At 31.5% G+C, this 22,199-nt stretch overlaps 1 protein-coding gene across 1 annotated transcript in view; it reads right to left on the reverse strand.

Annotated features, from left to right (window-relative positions):
• Positions 1 to 22,199, reverse strand: part of TOP2B (DNA topoisomerase II beta) — a 46,362-nt gene that overhangs the window by 11,851 nt on the left and 12,312 nt on the right. The window contains exons 7-27 of the mRNA XM_025039053.1: positions 21,049 to 21,222; positions 18,961 to 19,062; positions 18,740 to 18,877; positions 16,965 to 17,103; positions 16,487 to 16,644; positions 16,221 to 16,346; positions 15,181 to 15,291; positions 14,988 to 15,093; positions 13,595 to 13,704; positions 13,170 to 13,262; positions 12,960 to 13,074; positions 11,498 to 11,619; positions 11,161 to 11,309; positions 10,396 to 10,627; positions 8,645 to 8,779; positions 7,820 to 8,020; positions 6,685 to 6,880; positions 6,449 to 6,540; positions 3,441 to 3,596; positions 3,209 to 3,292; positions 738 to 932 (exon numbers count right to left, since the gene is read on the reverse strand). Coding sequence (XP_024894821.1) covers positions 738 to 932; positions 3,209 to 3,292; positions 3,441 to 3,596; positions 6,449 to 6,540; positions 6,685 to 6,880; positions 7,820 to 8,020; positions 8,645 to 8,779; positions 10,396 to 10,627; positions 11,161 to 11,309; positions 11,498 to 11,619; positions 12,960 to 13,074; positions 13,170 to 13,262; positions 13,595 to 13,704; positions 14,988 to 15,093; positions 15,181 to 15,291; positions 16,221 to 16,346; positions 16,487 to 16,644; positions 16,965 to 17,103; positions 18,740 to 18,877; positions 18,961 to 19,062; positions 21,049 to 21,222 — 2,934 coding nt within the window. The remainder of the gene's footprint in view (positions 1 to 737; positions 933 to 3,208; positions 3,293 to 3,440; positions 3,597 to 6,448; positions 6,541 to 6,684; positions 6,881 to 7,819; positions 8,021 to 8,644; positions 8,780 to 10,395; positions 10,628 to 11,160; positions 11,310 to 11,497; positions 11,620 to 12,959; positions 13,075 to 13,169; positions 13,263 to 13,594; positions 13,705 to 14,987; positions 15,094 to 15,180; positions 15,292 to 16,220; positions 16,347 to 16,486; positions 16,645 to 16,964; positions 17,104 to 18,739; positions 18,878 to 18,960; positions 19,063 to 21,048; positions 21,223 to 22,199) is intronic.

The raw sequence follows: 22,199 nt of genomic DNA on the forward strand, positions 1-22,199 counted from the left end.
CTTCTGGCTAACTCTTGCCCATCTGCTGAAGGGTAAGTGAGTCTCATACTTTTAAACCTTCAATAGCACGAATCAATACCAATGACATAGGATGTGAGTGATGATTTTTTAACAAATGGTAAAAACAAATAAATAGTAAAAGATGATAGCTTACTTTGAAAGCCAAACAGATCCTTTTCTTTGTAAGACTTTCTTAATTGGTCAAGATATAGTACTAAAATTTATATTCTAAATTTAATATACATTCTTTGTTGTTCCATAATTTTAATTTAGAATGCTGCCAAGAGGAGTATTTTTATCTCTCATTTTAAAAATGGAATCAAGGTAGTTGGGTTTATTTATTTTTTTGAGTCAAAGGGAAAGTTTATTAGAGAAGGGGTGACACTCCATAGACAGAGTGGGGTCTCCTCTCAGAGGCAGAGAGAGAGCCTAGGAGAGACTACAAGGGACAGACAGACAGGAACAGTGACAGTGAGAGAGACAGAGTAAAGACACTGAGAGGGACTGAGAAAGACATTGAGAAGGACTTAAGTAGCTTTTTATATATGTGGGTCCTTGACTAATGTTTTCCTTCTATGGATCAAATGCTCTCATAGAATAAATGACTTCCTATCAAAAGTGAACATATTAGAAACAAAATAAAGCATTATTTAAACACACAGTAAAATTAAAATACACATATACATAATTATGGAGGTAGAATCTACCAATGATCTAAAACAAGAGCTATGTCATACCTTTTTCTTCTTCAACAACTTTTTGCTGGCATCTGCCTTCATAGCAGTGATTTCGGGAACGATTCTCCTCCCGTAAGGTGAGGGCATAGTCTCATCCAACTGAAGTTTCTTCACCTTAGGTTTGCCAACTTTACCTTTTATTGTTCTTCCAGCCATTCCAGCCAGAATATCTTCTCGTTCTTGAGCTTCCACTTTCTGAAATATAATTATAAAGAAAGCGGGGACAAGGGCGGGTACATAAACAATTCATTAGAAAAGACAATCACTACTGCATAAGAAATTAAAACTAATTTTATTCATTCAGGAATAAAGCTTTCCTTTCAAGTAATCGAAGACAGAGTAATGGAAAAAATAATAATTCTAAGTAGAAGACCTGGGTTGTAGTCCCAATTATAACTAGCTTCTCATTTGTAATACAAGGGGATAGTAACTAAATGACCTATAGAGTCCCTTTCAATTCTAGGATCCCATGTTGTAATATGGAATCAAGACCTCTGACGACCTGGTAGCTTCGAAATCCTTGCAAATCATACGAAAAGGCAGTTCTGTTAACAAGTATGAAGCTATTCTTTACTATGGTTTTAGCCGTAATAGAAAATATGAAAAAAATTGTTCATAAACTTAGTCGAGAGTTTGAAAATTAAAAGGTTTGCTAATATAGTCAAATTGAACTTAGGAGGTTCTATGTAATAATAAATGAGAATATAATCATGAATGTCAAAAATTCTTCACTTTACAAAATTATTCCTTCAAATAATAAGCAAGCTTTGAAAGGTACAAGGGAAAATGTCATCTTAAGCTCTTGAAAGTTATTTAAGAAATCCTGCTAGCATGATAGCTTAATAGAAATAACGTAAACTCTGAAATAAGACAGATATGGATTTCAATCTTAGCACTTTCACTTATTAGTTATAAATCCTAGGTAAATAACAGTTATAATTTACAAAGCACCTACTATGTGCTAAGCATTAAAAATCGTATGATACCAATTTTATGGATGAGTAAACTTGGACTCTGAGAGGATTAGTAATTGCTCTTAACCATAATGATACAATTCCTCTCTAAGCAAGTTACTTTACTCTCTTTATGCTTCAGTATCTTCATCTGTATAACAGCTTAAAAATAACCTCTCTCTTTTGGGGTGGCTGTGCGGTCACTCTGAGAATTACAAACAATGCAGTACCATACAACAGAGATTTAATTAATTATATCATTAGACTTTAAGAGACACAGATCAACCTGAAATTTAAGTCTAAATCTTTTTAGATATAAAATGTACATATATATATGAAGTAAGTTGTTTGGAACTACTTCACTAATTATCAAATAATAAAATAAGGTAAAGAATTAAAAGTAAAAGAGTACTATATTATTCAATGGAATTGTCTGGCGCCTTTTCAAGAATAAGAAAATTTAGAGGCATAACTACAAGTTTTCTATGTCTCACTATGTTAACTGTCAGTGCTCAAATTTAAAGCAGTATTAGAATATCATTAATATTAATCAGGAACAATAACTTCCCTTTTAATATATGCTAGTTTCATTTTTGATATTAATTTTTAAATGCATAAGTCAACAGAAAAAAAAGGATCTCAAATTTTAAAAAATCTAATCCATTAACAATATAAGAGAAGCATAAATCAAGGCATACTTATATTTGTGGTACTTGAAAGATCATTAAGGGAAGCCAGAACAATAGCACTAAAAAATTCCAGAAATTTTAGTAGGCAACTAATATACCACACCCATTCTTAAGAGTTCTAATTGTGACGTAAGCCACGAAAATAAAACTAGAGCATGTTAACAATAAATCAATGAAACTAAAAAGTAAAAAACAAAAGTAATATCATATGAGTAATAATAAATAGTAATTTACCTTGTACTACTCTAAATAAGATGATCATACTACCATTAATTTAATTCTAAGATTTTAAGTGAGTTAATTGCTTAAAAACAAATTGGCCAATTTTAGAAAACATTTACATTTTATATCTTTCTCTACATTTTTTTCTTTTACTTTTTAAATTAAAATTATCCCTGGAGAAAACTAAGTTATAACAAAAAATATTAAAATTTTTCTGTTATGAGCCTAAAAAGACTATCATTCTACTTTTGAAAATCAAAGTAGCTATATTCAATCATATATATACATATAAGTGACATATATATGCTCTTATTGCTTTGCAGGAAAATATTGGACTGAATTATCATTAGCTAATTTGAAGCAGTAAATTTTAACTAATAGAAAGTACTAATATTTAATTTATTCTAAATTTCAGCTCCCTAGCTTTATATATTCATCTATACCAGACATAACTTTTCCTTCAAAGAAGCTTAATCCTACTGCAGCTTATACACACAATAACCTTCAGAGAGTTAAGGAAACTGAGATAATTTAGTTTAAAAGAATTTTCAGTCTTGTTTCATGAACAATTTTTTTCCAATCATGTCTTAATGGAGACTTAACCTACATCCAGTTCTTCAGCAAATGCTGCTAAATCTTCTTTCCAAAGATCTGAAGGAGATTTTCTTTTAAGATCATTGACCTCTCGTCCCTATGATAAAAAAGCAGTGATTTAAACATCCAGTAATTTAAAAATGTTTAAATGGTAAAATCAAAATACTTATTTTTGAAAAAGGAAAAACAAAGATACGGATAACACTGAAATAGTTTCAAATTATTTAACCCACAAAAGTTCATACTTTCGCATCTCTCTGTTTAATCAATTCTTCAACTTTTTCTTTAGTAAGAGACCACAGAGACATATTTAAAATATAATTAAAATCAGGGCCTGAAGGAGTTCCTGAATCAGAGGAACTATCATCATGCTGGTTTTGTGTTTCTTCCTCTTCTGTTGCCTGTAAAAAATAATAAATTTTATATTAAAGTCCTGTATAGCATCAAACCAATGTTGAATTTTATTGAATACTGAGTTAAAAAAAATATCACTAATGCTATACTCTTAATGCTGCATCTTCTGTTGGTGGGGTTATTTTAGATTAACTACAAAATTACTTATAAAAATATAGCTCCTATAAAAAGTTTAAATTTTCTGAAAATGCACAATAAAATCTTCAAAAGGAATGGTATATTCAGTCCCTATTCCAGAATGTGATGAAAAATTGACTGCTTGCCTAGGCACTATAAGTCATGAGAAGACACCACATCTTAAAATTAATAGAGTAGAACTAATGTTTAATCACTGCATCTTGTCAGATTTTTATATTAGTTGAGTGAATGAACAATTTGAAACCCAAAATAAGTATCACTTACAAAAAATGTTTTATAGTTATAATAAATATGCTAAGATAGTCACTCTCTAGGATAAATTCTTAATAAAAATTCTCTAAAGCTACAATACTCATGTTAAGGACTAAGAGAAAGTTCATTTAAGAATGAACTTTCGGGTGAGTTAGAGTATGAATATGAGGGCTATTCTACAATTGTTTTTATCAGGTCTTTTTTCATAGAAAGGATTGCAATAAAAAATCTTGTGCTAATATTAAATTTCAAACTTCTATGAATGTAACAGAAGTTATTGTAGGTGAAATTACCTTTAAATTTTTTGAAATAACAACAGCAATTACATAAAATTGCACCTAAATTGTCTAAGGCACTCAGATTACTGAAAATTACTGAGTTAACCATGACACTCAACAACAAAAAGTTAGTTCACTTTTGGTAATCAAAAAAAAAAAAAAAAGTTTTACAATTTAAAGTTCTCAGTAAAATAATGTATATATACAAAGTCAAGTTTAAGTAAGTGTACTTTAAAAGCAAAGGGATAAAAATAAAAATTACAAAGACAGTGCCTCATCACATTAACAAAACTAGAAATTCAATTAAGCAACATTTGCCAACTAAGGAATGCTGTTGTTGAGCTGATAATTAATAACTATCTAGATAACTCATGATAAATTAATAAATTCTACAGTGTAAAGAATTCTTCAAGAAACAGTGTTGCTGTGGAATATTTAGGTTGTTACACTTCTATTACTATTACGGTGTCATAAATTCCTGTTTAGACCCATACTTTAGAAATCTATTTGCTCTAGGTTTTGATGACACCCAAAGTATTGTTAACAAGCACTCTAAGAATATATGTATCAATCACTATTAACATAAAAATGACTAAAGATACTTTCAGAAATAAAAAAAAAAAACTTCAAGTTCCAATGATCAAATTCTATTATGTTTTTGAAAAAACTTTAATCTAGTTATCTGCTTTATAATTTTCTCTTTTCCAACTCTATGAAATAGGACACTTTTATAAAGGCAGGATTTTTGTTTGTTTTGTTACTTGAACCCCTAAAATAAACTCATGGCTAAGAAACTGAGAAAATTTTTATGGTGACAATGAAATTATTGAAACTAAGCACTAGGTTTTATTCATGAAGTCTCTTTTCACCAGAAGGGCATCCTCTCAAACTCTAAACACATATCTTCTAAAACTAAGCAATAAATTCATTAGTTCACTAATTTTTTTAAAGATATAATTAAAACCAACAGTGATACAGGAGGGCAACTAGTATAAACTATAATTTTGGGTTTAAGAGTACAATAAAACACACTGAAAGGAAATAAAGTGCTTGGATCATCTTTGTTCTGAATGCTCCCCCCATCTTGTTCTACCCCATTTTCCTCGAATGATGAACAAGCCTATAATGTAATATGTAATCACAAAATATATAATCTATCCTAAGTTTATTCACTCTGTTATATAACATTCTATTAACTGTCCAAAATTGAGAAAAAAAAAAAAAAACTTTAATAGTGTGAACGAAAACAGCAATTCAATGCAGTTTAATGAAAAATATGAAAAACATTATGGTTGAGAACTCATAAGTTAGAGAAGTTCTAAGCTTCAATTCAAGTTATATCACATATCCTAACTGTATTTCAGAGATACTAACGTTATCAGTATCATATATACACAATATTGCAATTTTCAAAAAGAATCATTTCCAATTTTCTTCCTTTGGTACACTTGTGTTCTCAATCACAATGTTGCACTGTCTTTTTAAAATCTTTTAATTATACATGAAAGCAAGAAATTAATTCTTGAGGGGAATCTCAAAGTTTCAATATTCCATTCACTGGATTAATATTAGTACTTTATGAAATGGGCAGTTTGATTAATAAAACATCAGACTCTTAATCTGAAGTTCCAGGGCTTAAATAAATCTCTGGCCAAAGATCTAAGCACAGGACAGAGCACATATGTGGTGCCTCATAAATATTGTAATATTGAATGTTTTGTCTCTAGTCTTCCCAGCATAAACTGAAACCAAATCAAGTGAATGGTAACTGGATACCCTATTGTGACCACAGACTGATCAGTGCAAAACAATTTACGTGCCACCTGTGTAGTTCCCAGATAGTATACATGCACCTCACAAAAACCGCCACCACAACTGACACTCTGTAATGACAGGCTCAGAAAAAAGGCCAAGGAGACTGAGCTACCTTCTCACACCTGGAGTCATTTCTCCAGGCCCTGGTTGAGTCACACTGGCAAAGTGCTTGTGGTGGGTGTGCACTGCAAATTCCTATACTTTATCTGTTCTGTAGATAAATAGAAGACTTCAGTCTCCAAACAGACAACTCAGCACCTTTAGTAGTACTAAATTTAAATTTTAGGGTTTGGGTTTGTTGTTTTGGAAGTTGCTTTTAAACGCTTCTCTGAATGTCTTGTTCTGCGAATGATTACCTTTTCTTGTGCTTCTTTCCAGGCTTTCACTGGGTCAGATTCATAACCTCTCTGGACTAACATTTGAATCAAATCTTTCTTTGACCTATTCTCTATGTGAGGGAAAAATAAAGTTAGGATCAAGAAAAGAGATTCAATTTGTATTTGTTTATATTCTACTGATAAAAAATGTCTTCTATTAATAAAGATTTTTTCCATATTAACTAATGTTCAAATTTTTAAAAGTTGCATCTTACCTATAGTAATTTTTCCTTGTATCTTCTCTAAAATGAAACGAGCTTGATTGTTAAGCTTTGCAGATTCTGCTCCCAACATCCCTACAAGCCACTCCCTACGTAAACCATAATAACTTAGTCGTAAATCAAAGAATTCTTTCAAAATGTCCTGTACAGTTTCATACTTCTTCAGACAGCCCATATGATCAAAGAGTACCTAAGCAAAACACAAAGTTTGAAGATCACATGAATCTGTGTTGGTATTTTCAACTTGCATGACATGTCCAGTATTTAAAAGTATGATACATTTATATAAGAACACATCACCCCTAAAAGCTTTTAAACAGACCCAAAATTATTAAGCGCATTTCTGTGAATTTCCCTTTGATGACTCTAAGAAACTGATAAATTTAATTCTCAAAACTGAAAATATTTAAAATAGGAATAATTTTAAAGGATAAAAATAGGTGCCTTAAAAAAGGTATTTAAAGTAGCTATAAAAGTACCCGAAAAAAAATTTTTCAAACTAAAAATAAATATATTCTATTGCTAAATTTAAAAATGTTAAATTTAAAGTCCTCTTCCATATACTCAGTGGATGTGCATTTGCCTCTTTTTGGTTTTTATAATTGTGCTAGAATTCAAACTTCCTCTGTTTTTTTTTTTAATTTTACTTCTTTTCTATCCTTTTTCTACCTTTTCCATAAGCTTTTCTTGGCATATTATGGTAATTTTTCTCAGACACTGTACTATAATTTTTCTTTTACTCTAAATCCAAAAAATTGGAATGGGCCAAGGGTAATCATATTCACTGACTACCTTCCTCCCTATTTATATGTAAACACAAATACGCAAGTTTAACATAGCAGATTGTGAAGCAATACATAATCCACAATTAAAAAGCTAACAGAGACAGGAATAAGATACATGAAAAGCCCATTAACAATGACTCTCACAACTGTTAGTCTGTGAGGGTATGTATAATCCTGTGTATACAAATCCTAGATGTGCAAGTATACATGATTAAAAGTAGAGGAAAAGGAATGTACCTCTAGATTCGATTTATTATAACCAATCCCATCATGAAAGCTATTACAAAAATCCAAGTTATGGCATGCTAGAAAAGGTAAATTAAATAGTAAATCTAAACAATTACCATGGAATTACAAGTAAGAGTAGTTTGAAGCTTAAAAACTTTGTGCAGTCCAGCAGCTTCTGCTTGTGCTAGTTTCTCTTCAGTCATTTTCACCACAAATTTCACAGTTGTGTCAGTATGATATTCTTTATAATCAGAAATTAATGCTGGTGTTTTATCTGTTCCATTTAGCATAGGTTCTAAAACTTGTTCTTTGTATACCTATAAAAGATTTAAAAATAAGTAATTCTTTTCACAACACACACTCATGTTTTCATACCACATTATGCCATTTTTTGAAAGTTCTTGATTCTGGTGGGAAAAAGGGAAACCATCACTATCATCTCCTGCTCAGTCACTATAGAAGACAACATATGGGGGTCTCGATGGTAAAAGAAGATATACAAGGTAATGGTTCTGATCTGCTCATATTACAAAGGGGAAGGGGAAGGCTGAGAGTATAAAGAATACAACATCGACTAAAACTGACAAGAGATGACATGCATACCCTTAGACTTGCAATAGCTGATATTAACTGACATGAATTTATTGACCATATTTATAAGGGTTCAAAACACTATTTCTTACATACTACTCTACTCATTTTAAGATAAGCAAATAGACTCTTCCAAAGCTAGCTTAAGTTATGCTACATTTAGATAACTTAAAAAAACTTTTTAATTACTATTTGAATATTCAAAGCAGAAATTCCATTGAATGGGTCAAAAATATATGTAGGAATTTTTAAACACTATACAGACTTAGAGTAAACAATGATGGCATCATATTCTTACCACAAAGAACAGTTTAATGCAATCCCTCCTTACAGGTAGCCCACATACTAACCTGTGTCCAAGTTCTAACTGGAAGCTCTGTAATCTCTACTGTGTTTCTATCCACCACAAATATTTCACCACTGACTGCATATTGGTTTTGACCAAGTTCTTGGATCGTTCCTTTAAAGTTTTTGTAGTTTGGAAGCTGCAGAGAAAAATAAAAATAACTTAAGGCCCTGACTTCTTTCTTGAGTGCCAACACCACATTTGAATGCCCCTTAGTCCATGGTCTACTGCTACTGATAGATTAACATGACTGAAGTTGAATTCCTCATCTTCAATAGCCCCTCTCCAAATAATCACTTAATCTTGAATTCACCAATTCAAGATTTTTTAGGTTTCTGTTAATATAATCGGAACATCCCCCCAATCTCAAAACCTAGTCTCTCTAAAATATTACTTTTTCTTTCTAGCCTATTGCTTCTATACCTCCTTCTCCCCTAGATTAAGAATCCTTTCAATTCAAACTCCTTGGACATTACTTTGAAAGTCTGCCAGTCTTTATCAAAACTAACTTTCTACCTTTGCTCTGATGATTTGCCTTCCAAACCACTATCTTCTTCCACATTTTCCTTGAATATTTTCAACATTTTTGCTCACTTTATCCACCAGCCCTAACATATATTCAGCTCTCTATACCCGATTCATCTACATAAATCTCACTCATCCTTCTCAGCCTAATTGCAATTGTTCTCTCCCTCTTCTAAACTTCATATTTGTTATATCACTAAGTTAGGCACACAGCATAGGACATTTCTACTGGCACACTGACCAACTATTATTATCTTTTGTCTCTATAAATTGCATGCCCTGATGTCCTGATAACAGATTAACTTTCTGAAGACAGGGACCAGAGATTTTTTTAACTCACCACTTAGCACAATGTCTCAACAATGTATCAAAATACACACACACACACACACACACAACCAGGCACACAAGAACCATGTATTGATCAAATAGATCAACTTAATACTCTAACACGCATCTGAAAGAATTAAAATAAAATGCTATGATCATAAAAGTAGCTTGATGCTTCGGTTAGAAATATTTAAAGTATTTAAGGTGAAAAAACAGACTTTAAATCATATTCATACTCTAATTTTTTGTTTTATTTTAAAATATAAAACCTGGAGAGAAATACATTAAAATTTAAGTTTGTTTCTACATGGTGGGTTTATGAAGTATATTTTCCTCTTTGATTTTTTTATATTTTCTACAATGATCACTATTAATTTTGTAATAAAAATGTACTTTAAGTATATCATGATAAAGAGAAATTTCCAGATGATTTTAAATCATGTAGAAGAGGGGCAAACACTTTTTTGAGAGGTTTTTCTTAGAGGGTATTTGGATGAAGAACCAAATATGGCGAATGATGTAAGAAAAGGGCAAGAAAACAAAATATGCGGATACATTAAAATACATATATTGCGTTTTTAAGCATCCTCACAACTCTAATATGACTTAGTAGTTTGAGAACAATAATATAAAATTACATAAAAGAATTAGTCTGTAAACAATTTAGATATTTGAAAGCCTGAAACAGTGTGTCTCTATAAACCTTATCTCCAAGCTTTTTCCAAAGTTTATCTTTTACTATAAGGACATATAAGTTACAAACTAATATAGTGTTTATCATCTATAATATAGTCTAAAATAAAAATGGTTCCATTACTTTTCTAAAATGACTAAACTTTGTATTTTACACATTACCATTGGTTAAATAAATAATATAAATAATAAGTTCTAAATAATTACCATGGGATGAGGATCCAAGCCATCTAGCATTCGTCTGACATTGTTCACAATTTCCCTAGCATCATAGTTGGGTAGTTTACAAGCCCATCCAGTACCAATGCCCTCAGCACCATTTATTAAAACCATGGGGATTATGGGAATATACCACTCAGGCTCTACACGTTGATTATCATCATACAGGAATTTAAGCAGGTTATCATCCACAGGAGGAAAAAGCCGCCTTGCTAAAGAGCTAATCAAAGGAAAACAAAAAATATGGAAAAATGTCTTGGTTTTATGAAATAATATTTCATATATCATTAAAGACTTTACATTTCAAAAAATCTTTTTAAAAAAATGCATTTTTAAAAGTTTGATTACATGTGCTTCACAGGACATTTTACCCAGTCTTATTACCAAATACATTTCTTTCAGGGACAAAGCTAGAAAATAACCCTATTTTACTTCTGTACTTACCTACTTAAATTCTTAGCATTGATAAATAATTTTTTAAGGATTTCGTCTTACTCTGACTAATCACAAAACCCATCTTCAGCCTAAAAATAAAGTTGGGTCAGAAAAAAATCTTTACATTCATTAGAACTAGTTCCATCAATAATTCACAAAAATTGGTATCAACAAATTTCATTCTATTTGCTATCGAATAATTTGAAACTTTCTTCCTCAATAGAATCCCCAATCATCTCTCTCCATTGTTAAAACTAAACATTTAGTTCCAATAAACTTCAAATAGAACTATATACTATTATAACAGCAAACTGTTACCTTAACATTGTGAAAATATAACGAGGGCTTGCAGCATCTTTGCCACCATGAAGCCGAGTTCCAAACTGACCAATAGGCTGAAGCAAGTTAATGTTGTTACTTCCCACAAAGTTCTGAGCCAAATTCACAATAGTCATCATCAATGCTTGCTATAGAATAGAAACAGACAGAATATAACATTATTATTCTAAATTTTTTATTTATGTTTCCTAATTTTTATTAAAATCCAAACTCAATTCCTTCTATATTTTCAAAGTCCTTATTAAAAATACTTTATTAATTATCATTCTCATGCCAATAAGCTTAGCTCTCAGTTGATACCAAACTTAATTCTTACTTCTCCATGATGATAAGCAGACATCTCAGCAACAGATCCAGCCAACTGGGCAACTTTTACTTCACGTTTATCGTTTCTCTTGAAACAGGTAAATAAAACTTTTCGTTGGCCTGGTTTAAAGCCTGTTTTTAAAAAGAACAATCCTCTTTTAAAATATTACTCAAGATATAGTTGTAATGTTTCTTTTATATTCAAGAAAGAAAAGATATAGTTTGCTTTTGAAAAATAACTGACTAAAATAATTTCTCGAGATTCTATAACAAAGTGAGCATATACTTACACATTTTTATAGCATCTCAAGTATATGCCATAAGTAAATTGTCAATTGAAAAACCACCTTCTGATCTTAAAAAACTGCTCACTGGTACCAAACTTCTTTCATAGGAGATTCTAAATACTCATATGTCCAAAATGTCAGTTGTAACTAAAGTAGCAGCAAACTATCAATGAATCTGAAACTATTGCAGTATCCCAAATCAGATAACCCTTATAAATACAAGATATATTGTGGTAGTTATGAATGCAGGCTTTAGAATCTCATTAATCTGGATACTCATCTCAACTTGGCCATTTAACATGTGACTTTGCACAAATTACTAAACCAATAAGTCTGTGTCCTCATTAGTGTAACAGAAATAACAGGGTGATCACAAGGATTACATGAGATAATGCAAGCAAAGCACTCTGCTTTCTTATCATTCTTCTTGCTCTAGGCCATTGAGCATAGTAACAAACTTTTGTATATGGTACCTATTGTCATCAACAGTATGGGCCCAGAGCACTGTAGAAACAAGATAAGAAAAAAACTTTTCCTTAGAATTTTATAATCTAATTGAGAAGGCAAAATTAACACAAGTAAAATAAAAGGCACAGAATCATTGGCATAGAAATTTAGGCATCTGAGACTAATTTAGACCGAAACTGTTAGGGAAAACATCATAGAAAGGGTATAACTTAAAGCTAGAACTTGATGAATACATAGAACTATCTGCTATTAGCTGGAAAAACAAAAACAAAAACAAAAAAACAACAAAGAACAGAAAGATCAACTAACTTACTAAAAGTTACAAAATGAAAATTTTAAAGTTCTAGATAGAAGACCAAAATCTGTTCTAACTACCAGGTAGTAGTTTCTAAATTTTTTGTCAAGTTAAATAAGTTAAAGTATGGAGGCATAAAGGTGTTTTAAAACTGACTGATAAATATTTTAGAAATTATCAAAATCCCATTTTACTTTTCATTTTAGGAAGTCTGCGATTAACTTGGGGTAAAAGCTTTTAAAATTTGCCTGAAAGTTAGTTTTCCTGAAAAACATTTTAAAATATTCCAGTCCTACCAAAATATCTCTAAAGCAATTTCAGGATTTTAAAATTTATTATAAAGATGGCATAAAGTACATAAAATTAAAATATACTCAATATTATGCAAAAATGAGAAAGATTTTTAAGTGAAAGATACTTACCATCAACAAGAGATGGTATAGATCTTTCATTGTCTGAATTTGAGAAGAGAATCAATTCCTTGTTGATGAAATCATTGTACGTCAAATGCTTTGTCGCTGTACCATATAAAAATTGCTAAGAGAAAAATTATATAGCATCGTTGTCATTATTAACACATCAATTCTAGTCTCTTTCTTTCTTCCCCCAGATCACCACTCTGTATGACTAACCTCTGGTAAGCCATGTAACCTACGCTGTCTCCGGTCTTCCATAAAATTTGTTAACCATTCTTTTCTGTCATCGATCTTCTTTTTACTGAACGCCTGAAAGATTTAAGGTAATAATTTTACACATTAAAAATAAATTTCATTATAAAATTAAAATTTATAAAGGCAAATAACTAGTTATTAGTTTCTGGAAAATTTTTTCAATATGCTTTTATCAAAAATACACTTGAACAGAGGTCTTTCAATTAAAGGACCATGAAACAAGACATAATTAGGGCTTGGGGATGGGGTAGAAACACTAAAATTAACTAGTTTGGGCATTAGAATTCAAAAGAAACTTATCGTAGAAAACTAAGACTGGTAAGAAAGATATACAGCAGGTAGGGGAAAAGATATTAGGACAGATTTTTTAAAATTAGCCTTTTTACCAAGGTAATGGCAGCATCATCTTCAGGACCAGCATATCTAAACAAGATGCGGTGCCTTTCCATATCAGCAAAATATTCCTTTGCTTCTTTAGCTGTACTGGTACCCAATCCTGCATGGTTTAAAAAATAAAAGTGAAAATAAAAAATAAGCCAGAGAAAGACAAATACTGTATAATCTTACTTATATGTGGAATCTCAAAAAGTTGAATTCATAGAGAGTGGTTGCCAAGGGCTAGGGGAAGGGAGAAAAGGAGAGATGTCTGTCAAAGAGTACAAACTTTCAGTTATGAGGTGATTAGGTTCTGGGGATCTAATGAACAGAATGGTGCCTACTGTTAATAGTACTGTATTGTATACTTGAAAACTGCTAAGAGAGCAAATGTTAAATGTTCTTCCTACATAAAAAAAAAAAAAGGAGTAACCATGTGAGGTGATGGATGTGTTAATTAACTTGATCATGGTAATCATTTTACAATGTATATCAACTCATCATATTGTACATCTTAAACACATAATTTTATTGGTCAATTATGTATTAATAAAGATGAAAGAAATTTTAAATGAATCGTAAACATCACTGGATATTTAAAACCATTAGATGAAAAGCTGATGGATCAAGATGGCAACACCTGTACCAATTGATCACATTTAGCAGACAAGCCATATATTACATGCCTCCTAAGTATGTAACACCACCTATTAAATGTTTTTGCCACATAAATAAATCTAATCCAAATCTGATCAAGCCTCCGTTTTAACTACCAGTTAAAAGAAAATAAGGGGCAGAGGGAGATGCTACATATTTAATGACATTACAGGAATAATCACCTAAATCCAGAATGTGAAAAATTATATAGGACAAACAATCCAACTTTTCGAATAAATTACGAGGAAAAAATATGAAAGGAAAAACAATATATTAAGATTTAAGAGACTTATACAAATGCAATGTGTGGACCTTGTTTGGATCCTGACTTAAAAAAATACCACTATGAACATTTTTAATACAATCAGGAGAATTTTAACACTATTCTAGGTTATTAAAGACAGATATGATAATGATATGTGGATATTTTAAAAATTCTTTTAGAGATACATATTAAAGTATTATAAAAATATGATGTCTGGAAGTTACTTCAAACTAATGAGGTGGCAATGAAAAGAGTTTAGATAAAACAAGATTGGCATTGAAATGCTGACTGCTGAAGTACATGGGAAGCCTACTATACTACTGTATATGTTTATAAAATTTTCCATAACAATTCTTTAAAAATTAACAATAGCTATTTCTGAAGTCTAAAAATAGCTATTGACATAAATTTTCAAAATATTTTATAACACTCTCATAAAAATATGTACTAATATCAGAAAATTTAAATATTTTAAAACAAACCTTTGTAGTATTTTATTTTCCAGGCTTTCTGGTTTTCTATATGTTTTTTCCACTCATCAAATTCGGGAATACTGTAGAAGGAAAGTTCCTGCTTATTTTTGCTTGCCTTATATTAATAAAAAAAAAAAAAAAAAATTAGTTTTTCTGCTACCCTTAAGACAACAATATAAAAGTATATTAATGTAAATAGTACCTTTACAATTGGAGTAATGAACTCTTCAAGAAAACCATGCTTCAAAAGTGATGGCCAATTGTGATGGATGAAATTAATAAGAAGGCCTTTTATATGAGAACCATCTTGATCCTAAATGTTAGTAAAGAGTGCTATAATAATTTTATGAAATACAATTACTTATATAACCAAATTTTCAAATGTATGAATGCAGCAAAGAGACAAAAATTCCATTCAAATTTTAAAACTGGATTTTAAAAAACAGTAGCTACTATTCTTTGGAAAATCAAAGTATGGAACTTTTTCTTAAAATTCAAATAAAGAATATAGTTAATGATAGATTTAATCTTCCTATCATTACAAAATTTTGTAATACTATCATTGTATCTGTTTTATACCAGTTTACCCAGATTTCACTAAAAGAATGACTGAAGGATAGAAATACATCAAACATAATTATAACGCCACTTCACTGGGCAATGGAAGGTGAAATTCATGAACAACAGGTATTCATAAGTTTTCTCTTGACATAAAAACTGCTTAAAACTATATAGTAGCTTTTTCAATTGAAAATTTTCTCTTAAGAGAAAAACAGTTAGATGGATATGAAATTCTTCCTTTTCAATTTTCTAGTTCTTTTCTAATCATGGCCATTTTACTATTCAAGTCCTCTTAGTTTTTGTGCATCCCAAATTATGCCATCATATACAAACATTAACCATTAACCTATTGATTAATCTTTCTCACTTGTAAATTTCATCATTTCCTTCCTACTTATAGGTAGGCTTCAACCCTATAGTATTACAGTGTGTTCTACTCTTCTCTTATTTCTTACATTTTAAAACTTTTAAATAACTAACCAAAAAGATGGTTACCCAAGAAATTAGAAAATATAAAATGTGCTTCACACAAACAGTGCCATTAAACGATGTTTTCTTCCCTATTGATGAACAATCACTTTCGCTTGTACTATCTTAGAGCAAAAGTCTCATGAAACAAATAACAAAAGGACAATCTAAGAAAGACATGAGTTTTAAGTATGTGGCAGCTTTGAAACCAACCTGATCAGTCATAATCATAATCTTTCCATAGCGTAAAGTTTTCAGAGATTCTGCATCATCATAACTTTTTTTGTATTGTAGACCAACTATTTTAATAATATTGTTTATTTCTGCATTTTCCATGATCTATAAAGGAAAGAATTAAAAGTATTTTCGAGTATTGAAATATATAAAAAGTGAGTCACGATTTACATTTAAAAATTCAATTACTTTAGTAAATTATAAAAACGTCAAATATATGTACAGATATATATATAAATGAATACCTGTTTATGAGAAGCTTCTCGTACATTAAGAATTTTTCCCCTGAGTGGAAAGACTCCATATCTGTCTCGCCCGATCACACCTAATCCAGACACAGCCAGTGATTTGGCTGAGTCTCCCTCTGTTAGTATCAGTGTACACTCTAGGGAATGTTTGCCACCTAAGAGAAATTTAAAAAGACATAAATTCCACATTTCTCAATTTTACCAATGAGAAAAAAAAGTCAAAAAAATTAATAATCACAATGAGGATAGTGAAAAACTATAAGAGTCATCTTAAATATGCTCAGTATAGTTCAAATATGTTTTATTTAATTCCTATGCCCTGAAAATCAGCAGTATGTTGTGCATATGGCAATTTTATAAAGTAAAATTATACTCTAAACATAAAATCCTAGTCTAACTACATACAGAAAATAAAAAATTTCTGTAACTGGATAAAAACTTAAATCAAATCTTAAAAAAAAAATCTGAATCTTACCAGCATCATTAGCATCATCCAGTTTGGGAATACCTTTAATTTTACTGTACTTTACTGATGAACACTTCTTGTTCAGCTGAGTCTGAGCCTTAAATTTCACCCAGTTCAGGATACTTTCTACAATGCCACAGTTAGAGGCCTAAAAACCAAAGAATAATGATATACAAATAAGCCAGAAGTTCATATACTTAGCTAAAATTAATGTAATACTTGGAATCTATGTAGTTATAAAGCAAAACAATAAAGATGATAATAATAATGATACATGTTAGTAAATTTTATTTTAACAGTAAAACTAACTCAGGCAGCTATTGTACTGAAATACAAACACATGAAAAAAGGACTTTACTACATATAAAAAATATTATAATAAACTCTAGAGAAATACACATAGCTTTTGCTACAAGTTAATTTTGATAAATTTAACACAGTAAAAAGCTGACCCACCCAGGAATTTACTAGCTAGTAAATTCTAGGCACTGTCATTTCTGATATCTCTCAATACAAAAATATGAATCTTAAATTTGCTTTGACAAATAATATTAACATAAAGGGAACATGAAGATGAACTCTAGAACTTATGAATAGTGTTTATTCTTTAAAAAGTTTGGTAATAAGTATTTCAACATTATATATTGTGTGTCACTCTGCAGTTAATCAACATGTGACAAGATGTTAAACCCAAAAAGAAAGAAAAGTGAAGCACTTCCAAATCGGAATTATTTATTTTTCATCATCCTGGATAGTTTGATTTTAGGTGTTTGAAATAGTTTTCTGGATATTTGAGATATAATAGAGATGAAGTTGCCAAATCTAAACTTAATCTTCCAAAAATGAAAAAGTATAAAATCTAAAATCAAATCACTTCAAGAGAAAAACTTTTATGAAGGCAGAAATTTTGGAAAGCATTAATATAGGGTCATTTATATTTAGAATTCATTATGATCAGATCCCAAAGTACTATTTCTATAGGCTTTAAGCTAGAAACTAAAAAATACTTTTGTTTTTGTTTGTGAGAACCTATCTTTGAAATCCCAATAGTAGAATTTGATAAATATGTTATCACTATCACAATTATATGATACTCCTCCACAAAGCTATAAACTTCCAAAGTGGAGGGGCTGCAATTTATTCAGCTTCAAATTCTCAGTGCAAACATATTTAAAGGCACTGTATATATGCTTATTTAATGTTTATTGATGGTACTGCCGAACAAGGGAACTAAGGCAAACCTTGCTTGTATACAACAGATTATAAGAAGCTATTAGCAGTAGTAAGGCTCAGTTATAAATCTAAGATTGTTCATTTATATGTACTTTCATTATGTTTCAGAAAAGTTAAAGCGGCCTAATACGTGCAAAGTAAAATGAAATTTAAAAATATGTAGAATGTGGTAAATTTTGTTATATATGTTACAATTTTAAAAAACTACATAAAAGTAAAAATCAGTAGATCAAGATGAAATGAGTAGAAAAGATGAAATCAGTAATCCTATAAGGATCATTTAGTAGAGGGATATTTGGCTTTTTAATGGCCAATGCAAAGCTAAAAACACAATTAGTGACAGGATTTTCTACTTTAACTCTTGGCAAAATAATCGATTGTTTTATGAAATAAAGTCTACCCTTTGAAGTTTGCAGAATTTTGATCAGTTTGTAGTACAAGTATGCCTATACCCACAGTTAACATAAGATAAAAACTAATCACAAATAAAGAAAACTACTTAAACAACTCTCAATAACAACACAGTAAAAAATAATACAAATTTTACTCACTGCTTTGAAAAATTTTTCTGACAGTTGACATTTGGACCCAAAATTTTTGGGCTGCAAAGTCATGTTTTCTTTAGTCTGAGAATCAAAAGTTGGATTTTCGATAAGGCAATTAATAAAAACCCATATATGGTTTTTTACCTGTTGAGAACATATGGAAGAGAGTCAAAATCAGAACTGATATTATTTAATAATTCAACAGAAAAATAGAAAGCCTCACTCACTTGAAATGGTTTCACTGATACACCAGCTTTGTTCTTTTTCTTCACTACTTCAATCAGTTTACCAACAACTTGATCTACTACATAATCCACATGCCGTCCACCCTAAAGAGGAAAAAAAACAAGAATACAAAATCTATAGTTAGGGTAGCAAAAATATTACATATTTTTTCCTAGAATGAGTGTTTAATTTTTACAACTATGTGAAGTCAGTACTACTAACTCCATTTTTCAGAAGAGTAATATGAATCTTAGAATAACAAAGTTAAGATTTAAAAAAGTAAGGTCTCTTTGGCCATAGAGCCACTTAGCTAACTTCATACAAGGTAAAAAACAATTGAATAAAAAAAGACCTGGAAGTGAAAATAAACACTGTCATGGAGCGGTAATGACACTCACGAGATGCAAACTTAGGAGCTGTGGCAGCCACTGCCAGTCATCCATAAAACAGCCATTCTCCCCTTTATTGACAAATCCAAATTTGTTTGTTTCTAACTGGCAACATGCCCAATAAAAAAATCCACCAATCAGGACTCACTTGCAACTAGAGATAGCCCTCTGATCCAATTCTACTCAAGAGGTGTTAGCAGAGGTCTACTGGATGGGGCTTCCAAGAAAACTATTGTATCCTTGATAAAAAGGGGGAGATTTAGTTGGCATTTGCCCAACCCCATTCTCTCTTCCTAGAATTTGGAAATGAGATGTAGGGGTGCAGCAAGCACCCCAACAGACATGATAATGAAAGCCAGATGCTAAAGGTGGAAGAAAAGAAAGGCAGGAAGAGCATAGGACTCTGATGACACTGTGGAGTCCCAGTACTCAACTAAGACTGCCTACCCCAGTCCCTAGATCTAAGAGGAAAAATAAAACCTTTACATGTTTATGCCACTATACATTAGGTTTCTATTACATATAATAAAAGGCAATCATAACAGATTAAGATTTCTGTTGACTAAAGAAAGTGATGCTAGGTTATTAAAAATGAACATTAAAAAAGTAAATTAAAGAACAAGAGTGACAAAGTGGTAAATCACTGCTTTAGAATATTCTAGAGACACATGCTTGTATTGCCTAATACTTTATTACGATCAATGAAAGCTTTTGATTCTGAAATCCAAAAGCCTATTCAGAAGAAGCTTCGGACTCCTTAGAATAGCAGATAACATAACAGCATACAAACTTCATTTCTTTAATATAGTTTTTTTCCTCTGATTCAGGCTGGTTTTGCCCAGATAACAGCATTGTGACTCACTTGCTTTCCCCCATCTCCTCCTCCCTTATCCTCTATATGCTTGCTCCTTTAATCCTTAAGCCTTAGGACAGAAGATTATAGAGCCTCAGGTCTATAATCATGAAGACAATGGGTTTAGATTGGACTTTAGACTAATGATAACATCTTGGCTTTAGATGCATTTCAGCCCATGGCCCACTGAGGCAGAACAACAGCCCAGCCATGGGACCAGATGGGATGGCACCATGGCTGATTCCAGAACTCAATACAATGATCAATTACATCATCCCCCTCCAATTGGTAGCACCCATGACCCCAACTCCCTTAGTTTCCACAACTACTGATTTTTCCCTATATAATCTATACTCCTGAGGCACCCAGGGAGCCAGGCCTTTGAGCAACAACTTGCCTGTGTCTCTGGGCCTGCAACTCTATAATAAACCTTACTTTCTTTGCTGCAAAACCTGCATGTATCTTCTTTCGCTTAGATGAATGCAGGCAGACGGACCCCTTTTCTGTCCCGATAACAATAATACGTTCGCAATCTGACCCCCAAAGAGACTCATCTCCTATTAGTCTTTCTTCTAAATTCTAAACTCAGAATGCAGAAGAAAGAATTTATCATTTTAAATTTCATAAAATACAAATGTATTCAATATTAATTACATAAACTTATCATTCAATAGATGTTAAATTATAACAGCTATTTCACAGAAAATAAGCTTTCATTTTCATCAGTCAATTTTGATTCACGAAAGCAGATGAGGAGTTTTTTGTTGTTATTCTTGTTTATTTTGTTGTTTTTAATGAAGCATTGTTCTATCACTGATATAGAAACAAAAAAAAATTAGTAAACTTACTTTTGTTGTTGCGATACTATTTACAAAGCTGATTTGCTGGAATCCTTTTTCACTCAATGTAAGACAAACATCCCATCTTTCATTTGCAAGTTCATGAATAACTTTCAGAGCCACTCCAGTTTCATCCAATTTGTCTTTCACATAAAGATCTACATAACTGCGAAATCCATTTACCTATTGATTTGAAAAACAATAATGTTATACTGGCAGTTCAACTATGTGAATGCCATCAGGTACTCTCATATCTGGATTTCCCCTCATTCACAACAGCTCTTACTCCGCAGATCCAAACCTTTATGACTTTCCCCAATTCTACTCCTTGATCCCTACCCTTTAAAAAGTAGTCCATTTCATACATACTTGATAAAGAAAAGTTATGAATGGATAGCTGGACAGGTGAATTACTAAAAATCTTTCGAAAATTTTTTTAAAATGACAATGTAGACTTCCAGTTTGAGTTCAGACATGAAAATGGCTGGGTGGTGGGGAGGAAGCATCTGCCTTTACAAGAAATGACCTGGTCAGACAACAAATTGATTTTTCATAAACCCTCAAAAAATCGAGATCACAAGACATCTGGCCATCTTGAGTCTGAAGAGACAGTTGTCTATAGGAGACTCTAAACCTTAGCATTTGCTTAACTGGGGCAGAAGCTGCCTACTGTCATTTAAGCCGGGAGGAACTTTAAGCCAGAAAGTTTCACAAATTGCTATAGGATGAGTGTGGACTAATATGAGTATGTGAATCACCTAAGGGCTGTAGTCATAAAAGGGCTGTACTCTTTTGCAGGCTCTTCCTCCAGAAACCACAGTAGGTTTGCACAGAGAAGAATGGAACTAGAAAAAGTACCCCCCACACTACCACCATGGTGATAGCTGGGGAAGGAAAACAGCAGCTCTAGGAATTCCATCCAGGCTCATCTCCCTTACCAATAAAACCTTTAATTTGCCAAGGAAAAGACACTGCTGGAGAGCATTGGTAAAAGAGTACTGGCGCTGGAATAAATTAATTCTGCCCAGCCCTACCCCATCCTGCCCCTAGATCATTTAAGGTTTTTTGTTGTTGTTGTTTTTTAAAAAGAAAGATAAAAAGGATATTTGGCAGGGCAGAGAGCCTCAAGGATACTGAATGAGAGCTGGTTGATACCTGCT

Source organism: Pteropus alecto, unplaced genomic scaffold (genome assembly GCF_000325575.1).
Source record: "Pteropus alecto unplaced genomic scaffold, ASM32557v1 scaffold10, whole genome shotgun sequence".
NCBI classification, from domain to species: Eukaryota; Metazoa; Chordata; class Mammalia; order Chiroptera; family Pteropodidae; genus Pteropus; species Pteropus alecto.